Source organism: Micropterus dolomieu, linkage group LG13 (assembly GCF_021292245.1).
Source record: "Micropterus dolomieu isolate WLL.071019.BEF.003 ecotype Adirondacks linkage group LG13, ASM2129224v1, whole genome shotgun sequence".
Lineage (NCBI taxonomy): Eukaryota > Metazoa > Chordata > Actinopteri > Centrarchiformes > Centrarchidae > Micropterus > Micropterus dolomieu.
The window spans coordinates 4,218,055-4,237,659 of NC_060162.1; the positions used below are offsets into that span (position 1 = coordinate 4,218,055).

Sequence of the window (19,605 nt, forward strand, 5' to 3'; positions counted from 1 at the left end):
CAGAGTTATCCGATAAAACTTCTTAAGTGCCTTTCTCGTCTGCATAATCCGCTGTAGTCATACCGCTTGTATTTGTGTTTACATGCAAAGACAGATCAGCGGCTGGTTTCACCCTACCTTGAAGGTTATTTAACTAAACTTGGAGCTGCTCAAAGTATTTCCAGAATCCTCAAGACCCCATTTGACCATATGGATCAAAAAATGTAGTTCACAGTAGGCTACAAAAACATAACAGGTCTCTCAAGTTGTGGCTTTTTCCCATCCAGGTAGTGGGAAAGTGCAGGTGAAACTTGAAAAATTTGCATATCGTGCAAAAGTTCATTTATTTCAGTAATTCAACTAAAAAGGTGAAACTAATATAGACTCATTACATGCAAAGTGAGATATTTCAAGCCTTTATTTTATATAATTTTGATGATTATGGCTTACAGCTTATGAAAACCCCAAATTCAAAATCTCAGAAAATTAGAATATTGGTTCAGTATTGTAGGCTCAAAGTGTCACACTCTAATCAGCTAATTAATCCAAAACATCTGCAAAGGGTTCCTGAGCCTTTAATTGGTCTCTCAGTCTTGTTCAGTGGAATTCACAATCATGTGGAAGACTGCTGACCTGACAGTTGTGCAGAATCATTGACACCCTCCACAAGGAGGGAAAGCCTCAAAAGGTAATTGCAAAAGAAGTTGGATGTTCTCAAAGTGCTGTATCAAGGCACATTAATAGAAAAGTTAAGTTGAAGGGAAAAGGTGCACAAGCAGCACGGATGACCGTAGCCTGGAGAGGATTGTCAGGAAAAGGCCATTCAAATGTGTGGGGGAGCTTCACAAGGAGTGGACTGAGAATGGAGTTACTGACACACCCGTCACAGACGGGTCCTGGACATGGGCTTCAAATGTCGTATTCCTCTTGTCTAGCCGCTCCTGCACAACAAACAACGTCAGAAGCGTCTTACCTGGGCTAAAGAAAACCAGAACTGGTCTGTTTCTCAGTGGTCCAAAGTCCTCTTTTCCGATGAGAGCAAATTTTGCATCTCATTTGGAAACCAAGGTCCCAGAGTCTGGAGGAAGAATGGAGAGGCACACAATCCAAGATGCTTGAAGTCCAGTGTGAAGTTTCCACAGTCTGTGTTGGTTTGGGGAGCCATGTCATCTGCTGGTGTTGGTCCACTGTGTTTTACTAAGTCCAGAGCCGTCTACCAGGACATTTAAGAACACTTTATGCTGCTTTATGGAGATGCTCACTTCATTTTCCAGCAGGACTTGGCACCTGCCCACACTGCCAAAAGTACCAAAACCTGGTTCAGTGACCATGGGATTACTGCGCTTGATAGACCAGCAAACTGGCCTGACCTGAACCCCAGAGAGAATCTATGGGGCATTGCCAAGAGAAAGATGAAAGACATGAGACCGAACAATGCAGAAGAGCTGAAGGCCGCTATTGAAGCATCCTGGTTTTCCATAACCCCTCAGCAGTGCCACAGGCTGATGGCATCCATGCCACGCCGCATTGAGGCAGTAATTCATGCAAAAGGGGCCCAAACCAAGTACTGAGTACATATGCATGATTATACTTTTCAGAGGGCTGACATTTCTGTATTTAAAATCTTTTTGTTTTTTTTTAAATTTCATGTAATCTAATTTTCTGAGATTTTGAATTTGGGGTTTTCATAAGCTGTATGCAATAATCATCAAAATTATATCAAATAAAGGCTTGAAATATCTCACTTTGCATGAGTTTCACCTTTTTGAAGTTGAATTACTGAAATAAATGATTGATTTTGCGCAACACAAGAATGTTATTAAAATAGTTTTTAGTCTAGTTGTCCAGTTTGAGAAATGAACCTATTTTGCTGTTTTACGGGGTGTAGTGGCCACTTTCTTGGCTGGCAGCAGTAACTTCCTGGAGTCTCTGCAGATTGCCTGGCAACTGTTCCAGGAAGTTCCACACCCTTAAAAAGGCAAATTATTTTTTTTTCTGTATGGGTTAAACAAAGCTTAAAAATAAAAATCTTGGTGAGCTCCAGAGGTGCTGGTGGGGTGTTTTTCTTTTTATCACCTTTGGACAAACGGAGCTAACAGGTGGGCTGCTGGCCCCCGACAACGTAGCTGACAGATATGAGAACTCTAAGCAAGAAAGCCTTTCCATTATATACCGAACTATTACAAAACGACATGGGTTTTTCATAGATCATGTAGTATATTTCACAAAGGTACAAACTAGCAAGATGATATACCCAAAATGTTAACTTGGTCAGTGTTGGCTGACATCAGGCATCCAGGTTTGCATGCTGCTGCCTCCGTGCTTTACAGTAAGTATAGCCAGTGCTGATGCATGAGGTGACATGTAGGAAGTGTGAAGTATTGCTGATAGTTGAATATTGATCCATTACACAGTGTGACATGTGTATTTGCTTTTATTATTTGTCGCGGCTTCTTCCAAACTGAAGCCTTCCGTCGCCTTCAGTCTGCCTCTGCTCTTGGAGGATACGCAGTGAACTCTCCGCAGCGCTCTGGCAGCGCAGGTAGCGACTCCTCAGCGCTCTCGCTCATGTGAGTCATACGGCTTCTCATTGGCCAGTTCAGATCAAGTGGGCGGGGCAGAGGGAATTCCCCCCGCTGGTATCTTCTAACAAATATTACTTTTCTGTCCACTGTCACTCATTGAGCTCGGGGTTCTCCAAGAGACAATAACCTGTGGTACGGCTGAGAGAAAGAGAGTGAGTGCGCCTTCATCATGGGTGAGTAGCAACAGATATTTACTGTATAATAACAACGGTTACGCGCAGAATGAGAGGTAAGACAGAATGTAATGAATAATCATGTAGTGACTCAGATGTAACTTATTTATTTTAAATGTACAATAGCAACACTAGTGCTTATTTCTTAAGTTAAATACAGTTTGGCTTTGTTGATAGTCTGTTGAACACAGCGAAACTTCCTCCTTGTTGCAATGATTGATTGGAGTGCTTGTAATCACAGTGAAGAAGGTTACAAAACACTACAAACCAGTTTGAGTGAAATATGCTTCCGTATGGTTTTGGATCTAATTTACATGTATATTTGCCTAATTTCCTCCTGTATGTCACATTTTCCTCCTCAGATCTTATGCCCTCCATGCTAGGGGACAATTCACACCTAAGTAAGTAAATTTTAACAAAGTCACAAGTCAATATGTATATGTGTCAAACAGTCTTTGAATATATGCAGGGTCTTTCACTTCCCTATTTAGTTTTATTGCTAAGCATTGTCTGTGTGTGTGTGTGTGTGTGTGTGTGTTTTAGCATCTTGTGTGTGTGTGACAACCAAAGGTGCTGGGAAACGTCTTCATAGTTTGAGATGTATGAGTTCAGTGTTATATATATGTGTGTGTGTGTGAAAGAGAGCTACATCTTCTCTCATTTCTGTGTTTGGAGCGTAGCTGCAAAATGAGGAAGGTGGGCTATGAAAGTGCCTAGTTTATTTAGTTTAACGGTATTATATATGTCAAAAATGTAACATGACGTGCCCTACATAGCATCTGCGTGTGAACGCTGGCCGCTCAGCTCTCATGTCAAGAAAAACTGATTCTCGTGTTGTCAAATAATTGGAAGTACTGTAACCCAAAACAGACACATTTCCCGGATCAATTTTAGTTCCTCTCTCACACAGGCATCATGTGGTGCAAGTTCTTTTTCATGCAGTAGGGTCTAAGTAGTATGAACTAATATCATGCTTTGTTCTGAATGCAGAACAACAGCGGAGGTTTGCCGGATTTGATGATTTGTAGTTTAAAATTTGCCTGTACATCTAACAGGGCTACATTTTCCAGTGAAATAGTGTTAGACATCTAGGTTACATATAACGTTATTCCAACTGTATGTCAGAAACTCTTTCAGTGAGAAGCATTACTGAACTCTGAAAACATCTCAAAACATTTTAACCATCACTGAATATAAGATTACTGAACTATTGAACCAAACAGTGACAGTTTTAACAGTGACAGCAAAACAAAAACAGGAAGATTAGGATGTGCTAATCAGTTTTACACATAAAAGAGCATTCATCAGTCCCATTTCATCTTGTATTTTTCACTCTCATCTTTCTGTAGCTGACGGGTGTACAATAAGTCATTTTTTCCATGAAGCTTAGACAGTTGACAGTGTCTATGAGGAGGCTCATAGTGGTGGTTTACTTGCAGCTATCTTCAGGTGGTAGATATCACTTCTACACAAAGCTTTAGGCAACATACAAAAACAGAAGTAAAATATTAACTCAAAACACAGACTGGGACATTTATTCCGCTATATTTTTTTTACACTTTAGTTTAAGCAAAGGATTTAATGGACTTTTTTCAAAGCAGACATTTTGAGTGGGGTTTTTTTGTCCTGCAAATTCAATGCTTCCTGGGTTATTTAATGTCAGAAACATGGCCGTTAACTGAGAAGACCTTCCCTTGACTTATTGATCCTGTAACTTTTGTCATTCAATACAAAAAGATGTTTTTTGGTGAATCCACCTTCCCAGCACAAAGCCACTAGTGGCGATCCAAACAGGCAAAACAAGAAGCGGACACTTCTGTCTTATTTGGGTACTGATTCACCTTGCCTCTGCACTATCGTCTCCTTCCCTATTTGCCCCTACACATCCCTTAATTGTCTGTTTTCATCATCTGTGCTCTCTAGTGCCTGAACCAGAGATCCAGATCTTCGAGCAGCCCAAGCAGAGGGGAATGCGCTTCAGGTACAAGTGTGAGGGTCGCTCGGCCGGAAGCATCCCCGGCGAGAAGAGCTCCGACAACAACAGGACCTACCCCAGTCTGCAGGTCAGTCAAATATTTGCATCGTTATATATATTTACACATAAAAGCACATATGGAGCACATTTAGCTGTATTGGTATCGTAGAAAAATGTGCAACGCCCTTAAAGCACCTGATTTTTTCCTATTTTGTTCTTCCTCTTTCCACAAGTTGGCATGCATGTCTGTCAATCTATATACGTATCAGCTTCTGTTAAAGCAAACTCATCTTCCTTCGCAGATCCTTAATTACTGCGGTAAAGGGAAGGTGCGTGTCTACTTGGTGACCAAGAACGAGCCGTACCGACCACATCCACACGACCTGGTGGGGAAGGACTGTAAAGACGGATTCTATGAGGCTGAGTTTGGTCCAGACCGCAGAGTGATCGCGTGAGTTCTCACCTCTGTCCAACAACACTCGGTGTAGCTGTATTCATTGACTTCACTGTCATCATCAGAGTAATTAGTAACAGTCTCAGTCTTAATCAGCACGCTGTCATCAACATAAGTAAACACATCCTCTATGTTGCACACACACACACACCACAACGTAATCAATTTGCTCTCTATTAACAGTATTTCATGTTTCATTTGATGGTTTCGGGAGTTTAAATCAGTGACCTCTCAGATACAGAGGAAGAAACTCATACGGCAAATCACACACACACACAAAGCTAGTCAAACCATGTCTGTGATGAGGATGGTAATATGGGAATTCCCCAAGTGACATCACCCATATTTGCTGTGTGTTTGAGAGAGAAAACAGAGTTTGTGTGTGTGTACTCGAGCATGTGTTTGAGAGTGTGAATGAGTCAGTATCTTTTGGCGTGTGTAATTTTCAAATCCCTCATGGACTTCTGTAGTAAATTCAGGTTAATCTAGACTTCCAGCTCAAACATTATCTAAAATATTGTCAGTTTGCGGTGTTCTCTTTTACATGCGAAACCAGATGGATTAGAGTCATTACATCATTACTTTGACCTTCACACACAACTTCATACACAACAGGATTCTTCTTTGAGTTCACACTTCACTTTCGTGTGGCCCCATGTGTTTTGTTTATTATAAGCAGCTTGTTGCAGCACTGTAAGGGCCGGTCGCTTTCTCACAGCCCTGTTGTATTATTATTCACACAGTTTCCAGAATCTGGGGATCCAGTGTGTGAGAAGGAGGGAAGTTAAAGATGCGATCGTCCAGAGAATTACCAGAGGGATCAACCCCTTCAATGGTGAGTCCTCCTGCTCCGAATTCCCACATTCTGTCTTCTTCTGTTTTCATCTGTTTTGTTGGGGGTACACACTGACTGACAGCAGCTGTTTCTGTCACATATCTTGGACTGAGGCAGCATATACTACAGTTAAAAGTCAATAAATCCAAAGAAAAGAGCAAACGCTAACAATGAATGTATCCTACCTACAAGTATTGTATGTGTGTCCAAAGCCTGATAATTCCTCTGTGACGTAGAGCTCCATTGTACAAAAACTATTAAAAACGGTGTCACACTGTTGCACTGGATGACATGTTCCCTCACCGCTGTCAACATGGCTACTGTAGTTTACGTTGAGTCAGTCCCACATACACCGTCCTGCTGCTGGAAATACTCTCTGTAGTGCCAATTGTGTCTAAATCCGCTGCTGAAAATAGGACCCCAACAAATGCTGTGTAACGGACATTGCTGAGTCAATTTGCTAACGTTGTGACTCTCCTTTTATTTATGACATTAACTCAGTATTAAACAGCAATAAATGAAAGCACAAACACAATAAAGATGTTTTAAGCACACATTTTAAAAAGTAAGGGTCAAATATATATTTAAAAAAATGAAGTACTAACATCTCTTTTCTGCCATTACTATATCAGCTGATAATATCGGTTCACTAATATGTCATTCGGACTGTAATTAGTGAATGAAGTAAAGAGTGTCATTGTGTTTAGGTGGAATAATTTGTATTCTGCTGCTGCTGCTACAGTCGTTATTAGCACTGCCACTGACTGTAGCTGGTACTATTGTTGCTGCTCTTGCTTTTATTGCTCTTGATACTGTTAAGCGTGTTCAGAAGAATTGTTTCCTTTCTTGTTGACCCACTTCTTAGGCAGTCGAGAAGATTTTCCTAACACCAAGTCAAAAATCCGCTCTCTCGCCACCACACCGTCTACACTAACGCCATTTCCTCAATGCGCTTCTATTCTGTGGTCCTCTGGTTTAGACAGACAGCGGTTCTCGTGTACAAACAGGCGTTGAGCTACTTCCCCATTCTTGGTCACAGTTGCTCAATTCAGAACAGTGGAGGATGCCACGTGAGAGCTGGGAATGCAGGATTCATTAAAGGGGGGAGGGTGGACCGAGGGGGTTCCCCGGCTCACAGACATGATGATAAAAGTATGCTATGGTGCTTTTATAGGACTGTAAAACCATTGAGGGAATGGAAGGTTTTATGATCAGGTTTGATTAAGACATACAGGCTTCTAGTTTTAGTGTTTGATCTCTAAAGGTATGGTTGTTACAAATATGACAAAGTATCATAAATTTTTTTATAATTGCACTAAGCAAAAGTGCACGCTGGCAAGTCCAAATAGCAAATAGGTGGGGACTGAAACTGCTTGAATTAACTTCATTAAGCAGTCATCTGGTTCTGTTTACCACACATTGCTGGATTGTTTGTACCTTGTTCTGACGCTTTCATTTATGACTTTCTGAGTTTGCAAAAGTGCTCATACTTGATACTTCACTTTCACTTGGGCAAATCCTGCAAAGCCCAAGCACTGCACACAGAGGCAAACACCATGGAGCGTAAAACTTCTACACAGATGGCTCCTGTGTGATATGGACGCCTAACCCTGGCTGACAATTTTAGTCTTTTGCTCGGTGTATTGAGCTTCACCATATGTGACTTCATCTCTATTCTTGTCAAATTGAAGACTTGAAACACCGGTAGTCTCTTTTGCAGTGATGTCTATGACTTTACACCTGCCCTCACTGCTACCCTTCACGATATTTTATTGTGTGAATCAAGTGGTCTCGGAGGTGGTCTCAGCAGCTTGATTTAGTGGATTATAAAAAAACTAAAACTTTACCATCCTCCCCATGTCATTTCTTAATGGAGGAGTTTTAGCAGTGGTGGACTTTTAATTTAAAATGATTATTAATTTAAATGGGAGTGTAGTGAGGTTGGAGGCTTTGACCTCTAACGCGAGATCGCACCACAAGTACTCTCGTCAGTAGTTTGTCCATGAAGAACCGTTCATGGGAAATGGGCTGTCATGTTCAGATCATGTTCTGTCTAGCTACAGGGGAGTTGAAGGTGGAATTAAAAGTTGGATACAGCCACTTTGTATGAGGTCTACTCCTGTTGACTCACAATGAGTGCAGCTTCCATTTCTAAATTAACCAACATTACAAGCAATCAGAGAAATATTCAGAGTCTTGTGATGGAGACAACGTCACGTGAAGCTCAACTAAGTGAATAGTATAGTAGTATATAGGAGCTGAATGTCAGATTTCAGGGCGCCATGGTAATACAACAGTTACAGACAAAATGTATTTACTGCCGCAGACGCGGCTGCGATGGGCAGCTGGATGTCTTTTTCTCATGTCTCAAACCTTCCCCTCTCTTCAACTCACTTCTGCTTTGAAACTCAGCTGCTTCCTGTCAGGGGGAGATATGCCCCCCCAACACACAACCATGTTACACACTTAGACACAAACCCTCCTGACCCCACCTCATTACATGCATGTGAGATGTTGTTTGCACTACAGCCTTGTGGTTGAAAGGGAAATGTCTGAGACCTAATGAGCTCAGAGAGTAAATGAAGTCACTCTCTATTAGCAGTAAGCTCATCTCACCTGTACTGGTGATGACACAGAACTGAGTATTTGTGTGTGTGTGTGTGTGTGTGTGTGTGTGTGTGACGTAGTAATATGTTTCTGTATTACTGTTTCCTCACATTTCACAGTGTGGTGTGGTGGTACACCTGGTAAACGTTTGTCATGGTGCTTTCTTATACGCTCCTCTCAGACTTTCTGTAACCTCACCTTTGATGTAACTAGGGTTTTTTTTTCAACAATTAAAGAGTATTTTTGCCGGCTCACAAAAAGAAAAAACGGATAATCGTATTGATCCTTATTTGAGCCCATAGTTTTTCCTCTTAAACAATAGCGATTAAGCCCGCCTAGCCGCACCCATCACTTTAAATTACTAGGGACTGTTTCTTAGAGCAGATAGCTCAGTTGTTTTAAATTAAATTAATAGTTTGCTCAGTTACTGCTGCAGCTAAATAATAGGTTATTATAACAGTGTTACTTTAGAGCCCAACTTTGAACAAGTTACATAAATTACTTGTGAAATCAAATCATCATAACCAGACTCATTGCTTTACCTTATCATAATTGGTGTACACAAATAAGATCATGGAGGAGAGTGACGTAGAGATATATTGGCTGAGGTTTAATAATTTCCAAGTTCCATAACCCTGAATGCTTTCTGTTGCAAAGAAGATATCACCACTTGACCTTCCTCTGTTTGTCTTTGATGGACTGAAGAGGATTAACATGTTAGAAGTGGTTTTTCCAGTGGCCTTTTACTCTTACTGTTATTTGCCATTGCCAAAATACTTTCATTACAACTTGTACCCAAACCATCCTATATAATTTGTGCGACTTAAAGCATTTTCCCTATATGCTGTAAAGCAACAACACTAGAAAACTGACCGGTGTGTTAGCTCATAAATATATATATATATATGTGATGTAACTGTAATATATGATTCAGAAGTCATTGTCGCAGCCTCAGTAAGACACACTGAAAGATGCATGCCATGAAACTTGAAATTGTGAGTCATGCAGTGGAGACGCTGTTTGTGGTGAAAGCTTGGCACCTGCCTTGCGCCTCCCCTTCTTTCTCACTCTCACATTCTTCTCCCACATTCACACCCCGCCTACCCCTCACCCCACACAACTACCCACCCCTGACCCACCGCCATCACTGTCCTCCTCACCACCACAGCCGACGACCTCGTCCCTCTGCAGGTGCAGCTTCATGCAGCCAGGATGCCCGGTGCCTCGGCCCAGCTTCTTTCCACCGCACACACTCACTCACCCCTACTTTTACCTACAGCCCACTTTCCTGCACCTGTCCAGCATCAGCCTCCTTTAATAACACACTCCACAAACACTCACGCATACAGACCAACATGGTATGTTCCATCAATATTTGCTATAAGAGTTCCACTTTCATACATTAACCGAGGCTTCAGTTCTCCCTCCTTCAGTTTCTCCATTGAGTGTCTGTCTCTGCCACCTACAACAGACAAACTGATGACCCAACAGAAATCTGAAGTAGAGCAGAGCTGCATGCAGCTGCATGACTTGATTGTTATAGAGAGAAAATTCAGCCCCAAGATGTTTTAATTTTCACAGTGTTTTTGTTTTTTTGTTTGAAACAGAAAGGGAACCCCTTATGTAGTAAATACTGCATACTCCAAATATGCTCTCTGAAGGCTATTCCATGATGTATCATTTATATATTAATAAGTAGTATGCTACACATTCTTTTACATACTTCTGAAATGGTTGCAGCTATCAGCCTTAGAAAGATAGTTTACTTTCTTGCTGAGATTTTGTCGTCAAATATGAGGCTACAAGCAGGAGACTGTTAGCTTAACTTAGCATGAAGTCTAGAAGCAGGGGAAACAGCTAGCATAGCTCTGTCAGAAGGTGACAAATTGTGTCTTATTGTACACTTCAGTTTTTGTATGGATTAAATAAATAAAATCTTAGTGAGTGAGCTTCAGAGGTGCTGGCAGCGATGTTTTTTTTTAACCTTTCTGACAGAGCATGACTGTCCCCCCCCCCCCCCTTTTCCAATCTTTGTGCTAAACTAAGCTAACTATCTCCTAGATGTAGCTTCATGGCGGAATAGACACTTACGACAGTGGTATTGATCAAACTCTCAGAAAGAAAGCAAAATGTCAAACTATTTGTGTATGGCTGGATGTATCCAAACTAAACTGCAGATGATATAAAGCAGGTCAGACAGTCTGAATGCTATGCCTTCTAATATAGAACATTGTTATAAACATTAGAGCCAGGCTGACATGTTTTAGCTGAATCATAGCTTGAAGTTTCAGGTCGAGGCTGACGTTTGTATTGTATAATTTCTCACTAAAAATGCTCAAGGAGATGTGGGGGAAATCCTTGGGTAGACACATGTTAGTCGCTGTTAATTCCACAGCTGTGGACTCAAGTCAGACTCAAGTCACCCATTTGATGACTTCTTACTAAGCTAAATCCAAACTGACCTGTAGCTGCAGTGATTACCTGTGACTTCACTTGGTGATGCAATGCATGCAGAGACAGAGCAGGAAAAATACTTAGCTAGCTGTTTGCACTGAACATGCCCTGTGACACATTCAGTAAGGATGAGGAGTTGACTGCTCATGTCTAACTGCACTGCAGTTTTTTGTTGTTTCTGTTAGGAATATCCACATATTATTACCACTGAATACATTTGGAACAGCAAAAAAAAACAATTCTGGTTTTATGCTGTTGGTGTTAACATTTTGCAATGACATTAAAATGGGCTAGAAACAAATGATGAAGGACTCAAAAAGTAAAGACTTGACACTTGACTTGACGCCCGCTCCTGTCCCACCACTTTCACACACGTCAGGAGCCACCATGGTCACTCATGCAGGGAGTCTCATCTCTAGCCTCTGTGTTATGCAGACACTCACACACACACACAGGCACACGCAGGCACTTCTTTCCACTCTGAGGTGACGTCGCAGAGCGTCACCGTGGCAACAGATTGTAGGCGAGTATGGCCTCGGCATGAGCGCGAAAGAGACGGAGGAAGAGAAAGCACGCAGATGTGAAAGCCTAGTGTGTGTGTCGGTGTGTGGGAGTCTCAGTAGCTCTCCCTGCAAGGTGTGTGTTTGTGTGTGTTGCCTCTGAGGGCGGTATGTGTGACGCTTGTATGTATGTGTGTGTGAGTGTGTGTGCAGATGAGAATGTAGGCTGTGGACGCTTGAAAAAAAGCTTATCTGTGACGTGTTTCTGTTGATCCAAAGAAAGCCTACACATTCGACAAACATGAGAACATTATAGACTGTCAATGTCTATCTATCCATCTATCTATGCTTTGATGGTTTGACATATTTATGTCATTGATCGTTCAACACACTTTTTTTTTTAAACACACGGTTTATTATATCATTCTGTTATTATATCAATTATTATGCAGTTGTAGGACGCATATGTTGTTAAATGCAGTCTAGGCTAAATCCTAAACCATTTTAAATCTTAAATGGTCGGTTCACCAAACTACAAAAAGAGGTATATGTCCACTTACTTTTAGTGGTGTCATCAACTGTTATGTTTCAATGCATTGACTGACGACCTGTCCATAGTCGCCCAATGACAACCGGTATTGGCTCATGCCCGTACGCAACCCTCTGAACAATAAGTAGGTATACAGTAGCTAATGGACGGATTTTTCAGTGCTTTGAGCACCACAAACGGAAGTCCATTAACTTCCATTTAATTGTTGTTTTGAGGTATTTGTACTTTATGCTCCACAACAGCCCAGAGGGAAATATTGTACTTTTTACCCCACTACATTAATTTGATAGCTATAGTTACTAGTTAATGTACAGATCATGCAAAAAGATGAGATGCATTTAAAAACAGATTAAACTACACAACGCTATATAAAATAAAGTTAGCTCCACCTCTACCAATTACAACTATGAAATGCTATTTACACATTAATGCGCTAATAATGATAAAAATCCATAATAATAATCAGTAATCTATATTTGTATTACTTTTAATTTTGAGTATGTTTTGCTGACAGTAATTTAATTATATATGTATCATTTTCAGTGCTGCACTTTAATGTTAATTTAAGTAATTGATGCAAATATTTCTTCAACTGGAGACTAATAAGTGAAAACCTAAGCACATAAAACCAGAACCATCTGAGCTCACTAGGGCCAAGGTGAAATGGTCATGGAGCATTGCATCCTACAGTTATTTGGCTGAACTGACCCTTTAATTGCTTATATTGCTGGTTGTTTGTCTTATAACGGTAATAATGCCTTTGGTGAGCGACAGTATTTGCTCTCACCTAGCTGTGATACTGACACCTGTGTGTGTGTGTTTGTGTTTGTGTGTGTGTGCCTTCGTGTCTTCAGTGCCACGTGAGCAGCTGCTGCAAACAGAGGAGTACGACTTGAACGTGGTTCGCCTGTGCATCCAGGTTTTCCTGCAGGACGAGAACGGCCACTGCACCCGACCGCTCAGCCCCATCGTCACCAACCCCATCTACGACAACAGTGAGTGGCCGAGCTTTGTCTGCTTCACACTGTGTTCTTGCTGATGTCATGTTAGGCAATTACAATTGACGGGAATAAAAGGCTGCCTAGGGTTAGGTGTGTCTATCTTCAGGTTAAACTGATCCCTAACCTCATGATCATATAACAGCTGCAAACAATGTGCTAATATTCATGCCATTTCCCAGCCTTACCTCAACTTTTATATATGTTCTACTAATTGAAATAAGGTAATGTTAATAATACTATGTCAGAATTGAGAAGTTACACAAGTAGCTGTGTTTACACATACGTTCATACAGTATATACCTGTAGCTGTGCAGGTGTGTTTAAAGCAAGACCTGCGTATGTGTGTCCAGTAGATATTCTGTGTTGTACTTGTGAACTAGTTCAGTGTTCCTCACACATATTGAGAAAGGGGAAGTTCTTTATACACTTACCCTCCAACAACACCGTTGCTGAGCAGCACTTCCTCTTCTGACAGCAGGCATGTGACATGTGACTCAACCTGGTGAGGCTTCAACTGTAAACTGAATGTGGTCTTTTTTCTAAACAGAGGCAAATACTGAACCAGTTACAATGAGCCACTAAAGCTAGATCAAGTGAAGGCAGATTCTGACATTGTCACTCTTGGAAAAGAAACAATTGTTGTCTTACTTGCAATATCAGGTCTGACTTGTTAGAGGTGTTGTGTTTGTTGGGTGGCATGTTCACAACTTGTTTTCTGCATCATCAGGGGCCCCGAACACAGCCGAGCTGAGGATCTGTCGGGTCAACAGGAACAGTGGCACTGTTAAGGGAGGGGATGAGATCTTCTTACTGTGTGACAAAGTGCAGAAAGGTAAATCACTATCAATGTCAATTGATCAGCATTTTATTATTTTGCACATTTTACAGTTTACTGTATGTTTGCTCATTCATCCGTTCATCTATTTTCCCTGCATCCATCGTCATTCAATCCATTTATCCATTAATCCATTTTTTAGTGGCCATCTCTTGGCATGTTCATTCAGTTTTCCATTCCTGTCCTCCCATCATCCCCCTTTCCTCCAGATGACATTGAGGTGCGATTCTTCTCCCCTGACGGCTGGGAGGCCAAAGGCTCCTTCTCCCAGGCCGATGTTCATCGCCAAGTAGCTATCGTCTTCAAGACTCCGTCCTACTATAACACCTCCATAACAGAGTCGGTCACTGTGCAAATGCAGTTGCGGCGACCTTCTGATCAGGAAGTCAGTGAACCGATGGATTTCAGATATCTGCCCGACGACAAAGGTAAGCAATGATCTCCTTCTGTCTATTATTGGTAAACTATCGACACTCCTTTGTTTCAGATAGTAGTGTACACAAACTGGCGCCCAGTTCTCACTTAGATTCAGTTAATATATATATATGAATGTTTTGTGTTTGCTATAGATCCTTATGGCTACAATGAGAAGAAGCGCAGGAGAGAGAACTTGATGAGGATATCAGGATTGTCAGGTAACATATATGGTGCTGTATGTACAGTACAACCCATCTGATATGATTCCACATGTGCATGTTGGAGCATTTCCTTTGTATGTCAGTATACATGTATGTATTGTAACAAAGGTTTCTGGTATTTCTTTAGGCAGTCCTTTTGCTGGTCTGGCTATGAACAGGCCAAAAGCAGTGCCACAGAGTACCATGAGTCACATGCGGAAAGGTAGCTGGTTTAACTTGGTTTCCCTCAAATAGCAATGATTCAATGTGAAGCCATATACAACATTTCCATCCAGGTCAGGAGAACACTGCTCTGTTATCACACTAAATGTCACTGTGTGTTTTCCAGATCCCAGCAACATGTACATGAGGCAACAGCCTACACCTATGGTGCAGCAACAACCTGCTGTATTCAACCAGCCTTACCAACCAAACACTCAGAACGTAATGATGACATCACAGGCTCCTAATGTACCAGTCAGCCATTCATGGGCAAATCCCAACCCAGCACTCTCAATGAATACAGTCACCATAAACCCGTCTGGTGTCATGAGCAATCTATCCCGCCCTAATAACAGCAGGCCACAGCAGCCAAACCGTGGATCTGGTTACCCCCACAGAGTGGAGCACAGCAGCTTTGAGAATAACACCCTCCCTCAGCTCTCCATGAGGGACTTGCAGTGCTTGGATACAGCCCCCCAGGCCACCGGAATGATCCAGTCAGAGTCCCAGCAGACCTTCCACATGCAGCACCAAAGTGGGGAGCTCGCCTCTGAGACCCCGGTCCAGAACCATTTTGGCAACCAGAACCAGGGTCTCCAGACTGTGTGGCCCAATTTCACTACCCTCAGTCCAGCCCAGAACACCTTTAATGGGTCAGTACCTGGAGGTGGAGGGGGGTCACAGGGGATGGGCTCTTTCCCTTTCCTACAGGGAATTGAAGGGGACGATTTTCTGAAGGGCCTGGTGGAAGCAGGGTCTCAGACAGGCTTCCAGCTGAAGCAGGAGCCCCAGATCACAGTGGAAGAGACCCGTGCTTCTCTCATGCAGTCCCCAAGGGAAAGCCAAGAAAATACTTACACCAACTTGCTTCCTCGTCCTATGAGCAATGGTACCAACATGGATCCAATGAGGCCAGGCAGTAGTGGCAACACCCAGCCTCTTAAAAATGTGCAAAACCCTTACTCAAACAGCATGGCAACCGAAGGCCACTATCCAACTTTGGCTGACTGGATCAAATCAACACATCAAAACGACTAAAAGGAGTGACATTTTTGTTATCAAGTAATAAACAGAAGCAGCTCCAAAGAATACATTGGTCTTGTTTAGACTTGTAAAGCCAGAAATGCTTCACCCATTCTGGCCTGGTAAGGCCCAGTGGGCATTTGCTTGGGTTATTACATCAGTGGGCATAATTGGGCTTGTAAGTGGTACAACTGATTACGTACTAGGTCCTTCTTTAGCAAAGACATCACCAAGAATGCTTCCTACACCTAATTGGCCAAACGTGGCCCTTGGTGAGCTGTCATTGCTCTTTGCTTCCCATTATTATATCTGGAAAATCTGGACACCTTTCTTCTGAAAACTTTCAATCAAATTAGATTTTTTTGTAAATTTGAGACAAGAAATAGAGCATGCAGTGTCAGAACGTCGTCACATTTTATATCAAGTATGCCTTGTCCGAAGTTTATGGTTTGATTGGTTTATGGTGTGATTCTGTAGAGGTTCCAACCCAATCCTGTACCCTCTAAAACATTGTGGTGTTTCAAGAGGTGCCTAGTTACGTCGTCATTGTAGTCACTCCCCCTAATTCAGTTATTGGTTCGGCTCCCAGCTGCTGGTGTCACGATAACCTCATCAAACAAAATGCTGATGGCTTCCAGGCTAAAGTTAAGATTTATGAAGACGTGAATGTACTACTTTCTTTCTTTGTCTTTCTCAGGTGAAGTTGGATTCACTGTCAAAATACTGTATAAAAATCTATGTTTTGTTTTTATGTTTGACCTGCGTGGGGGGTGGGGGGACTTTGAAAATAAAACAGAGGAAAATGGCTTATTATCATGGGTTTACTTTTTATTGCTTTGTAAAGGATTCTTACATATTTCACTGTTTTATTGATTTTCTTAGCAGAGTTGAGAGCACTCTGTACATACATGTTAGCCATAGCTGAGAGTGAAAGCAAGTAACCATGCTGAAACACTCAAAAACTGGCAAGGTACTGAAATTTCCATTGAGGAAGTGGAAGGAAGCACATTCAGTGTTTCTTTCCTTTGTAATGACTATGTCATACCAGTGATCACATGTGTTAATTAGAGTTCTCAGAGCGTTCTGCCAGATGTTTTATAGATACACATGTCAATTTTCTTTCATTCAACTGAGGCTCTTACTGGTAGCCTCACAGAGCGTCTTGCTCGAGGACATTGTGATAGGATACATGGCTGATGATGAACAAACACTGGCTCTTTTGTGGGTTTCAAATAATGTGACCTGCACCAGCAGCCTATATTGCTCTGTCACCTCAAGCCTAGCTCATTTGAGCGTTTTGGGTTTTTTGTGTTTTTGTGTTTTAAATGAAAGTAATTTGTAATGTTTTATATTTTTGGATGTATTTTTTACCAGATCAGTTCTTAATAAACAAAGTATGTCTTATTCCAAATCTTTTGTCATTTAATTATATGTTTCTCGTATCAAATTATCATCTCTTATACTTTACATGCTCTACATGCTTTTCACATGGAAGCATACAGTTATGCAAATGATAAAGCATGGCCAGGTGCCCTGACACATGATCATAATGGATAGGAAGGAGGCCCAGTGTATTATTTTCTATATTGGGTCACCTCAGAGTCTGTTATCACAATTATAACATGGCCAGTTGAAGGAACAGTTCGACATTGTGGGAAATGCACCTATTTTCTTTCTGGCCAAGTGTCTGTATGGTTAATAAATATATATCGAGAGCCAGCAACCAGTTAGCTCAGCATAAAGACTTGCATGGGGGAAATTATAAGTCTGGCATATAATCCCGCAAAACCACAATGTGTAGTTTTTACACATGGGTCTTTGTGTGCTTTAGACAAATAAGATTGTTATCAGGCTTGTTGTTTTAATAATAAAATGAGGCTTTATGACAATATAAAGTAGTGTTGTAGTCAAGACTGCCCGAACCGAGACCAAGTCAAGACCAAGACCGGAGTTTATCGAGACTGAGACAAGACCAAGACTTTTAGGGGCTGAGAGAAGTCGAGACCAAGACCGAGGGAGGGCGAGACCGAGTCAAGACCAAGACCAGTTCCCTGCATTGCATGGCACGCAATAAAATGTGGAACGAGATAATAAGTACTTCACAAATTGATCTGGATCCACATTCCCATTAAAACACCCACATGCAAACACTAAGAGCTGAAATCAATGTAAGCTTCGCATGGATATCATAAACTATCATCAATGGAGCAGTGCTGAGGATGAATTAGAGTTTAAGAGTCTGATAGCTTGGGGGGGGAAGCTGCTTTGCAGTCTGGTGGTGTGGCAGTAGAACCAACAATCTTCTGGGCAGTTTTAATCACCCACTGCAGAGCCCTCCAGTCTTGGGCCGTGCACATCCCATGCCAGTTTGTGATGTTTCCAGTCAGGATGCTTTCTATTGCTCCTCTGTGAAAGCTGACAAGAACCTGCTCCACCTCAGCTCCGCTGATGTAGACAGGGGTGTGTGTCTTTATCTCCTTCTTCCTAAAATCAACAATCAGCTTCTTAGTTTTGCTGACGTTGAACAGTAAAGTTGGTTGTTCTCTGAGCACCACTATACAAGATTATGAATTTCCTCCCGATACAAAGTCTCACTGTTGTTTGAAATCTGGCCAATGATGGTGGTGTTATCCACAATTCACAACAGAGTTCTCTTCATGTCGAGGGATGCAGTGGTGGGTGTACAGCGTGAACAGGAGGGGGCTGAGCACACAGCCCTGGGGGGGCTCCCCGTGTTGAGCACTAGAGTGGAGAAGGTGTGTCCACCAATCCGAATAGACTGGGGTCTGTTTGTGAGGAATATCCTGTTGCAGGGTGTTGTATTTAAACCCAGAGTGCTGAGTTTGCTGATCAGTTTCATGGGGAGATTGTGTTGAATGCCGCTAAAGACTTGAATGGGGGAAATGGCTAACCTGAAAGTTACTGGCAAAACCACAATGTGTAGTTTTTCCACATGGGTCTTTGTGTGCTTTAGACAAATGAGACTGAATGTGTTAATTTGTGAGTTTTAGAGATGCAGGTCAGTAGATGTTGTTATCAGGCTTGCTGTTATAATAATAAAATGAGGCTCCATGGTAATATAAATGTTGTCAACAGATACTGACAACAGGTTACCTATAACTGAAGTAATGATTTAGAAGATTGTTTAAACTAAAGCAATATCAAACAAGTATTTTCTGTGGTCCTGGTATAAGCATTTATTTTATCATATTTATAAGTGACAACATCATCAATTACTAGAACACTACAATGTCTGGCAAGTGTCAGTTTTGATCTTAAATGATGACCAAGCCTAATTTGGGGGATGGACAGATACATTGAGAGATCACAATGTAGAAGCTAGTTGAAGTAAAATTCCCAGATTGTAAACAATGCAATCACCTGATAGAGAAGTAGTGGTTGTGGTGCATGGCAGACAGTTCCGGCAATTAGGTGTGATAAACAGTTTACTGTAGTGGAGATAATAAGGTGATAGCCTGACAGTGAGCATTTCTGACTCTGACTAACATGTCATAATAACAACGTGATTAGAGCCACATGACTTTGTACTTTCAATTTGAGATACTCTGAGCCTGTCCTCACCTTACCTCATCATGATTTAGTCAAAACATCACTTTCCTCTCAATCAGACAAAAAACATGACAACAAATCTACCCTAACTAAGCTAGACTGAACTTGAATGAAAAGTCTGAGCAGTGAAACTTTTGTGGCCTGACCTAGCCCTTGGCTGACAAGCCACTTTTGCCTTCAGGATTACATTTTGTGCCAACACGCCTAATTTACAGCACAAAACAG

General features: G+C 41.6%; 1 protein-coding gene across 2 annotated transcripts; it reads left to right on the top strand.

Annotated features, from left to right (window-relative positions):
• The first annotated feature begins 1,972 nt into the window (after positions 1–1,972).
• Positions 1,973–17,214, top strand: rel (v-rel avian reticuloendotheliosis viral oncogene homolog). Of its 2 annotated transcripts, XM_046067523.1 has the most exons (13): positions 1,973–2,308; positions 2,447–2,549; positions 2,666–2,737; positions 3,100–3,138; positions 4,661–4,800; positions 5,015–5,163; positions 5,910–6,001; positions 12,967–13,107; positions 13,841–13,945; positions 14,158–14,376; positions 14,518–14,583; positions 14,714–14,788; positions 14,915–17,214. In XM_046067523.1, the coding sequence occupies exons 3-13, from the start codon at positions 2,734–2,736 to the stop codon at positions 15,823–15,825; spliced, it is 1,941 nt and encodes a 646-aa protein (XP_045923479.1). In that variant the 5' UTR covers positions 1,973–2,308; positions 2,447–2,549; positions 2,666–2,733; the 3' UTR covers positions 15,826–17,214. The 2 variants fall into 2 exon arrangements, with proteins under 2 accessions (XP_045923479.1, XP_045923480.1); XM_046067524.1 differs by lacking the exon at positions 2,666–2,737 and having other exon boundaries at positions 3,121–3,138.
• Positions 17,215–19,605: the final 2,391 nt, after the last annotated feature.

Excerpts from the sequence above, each read along its gene's own strand:
- rel (XM_046067523.1), top strand. Across the intron at positions 5,164-5,909 it reads CCAGACCGCAGAGTGATCGC|TTTCCAGAATCTGGGGATCC; the intron begins GTGAGTTCTCAC and ends TTATTCACACAG. Across the intron at positions 14,584-14,713 it reads GAGGATATCAGGATTGTCAG|GCAGTCCTTTTGCTGGTCTG; the intron begins GTAACATATATG and ends GTATTTCTTTAG.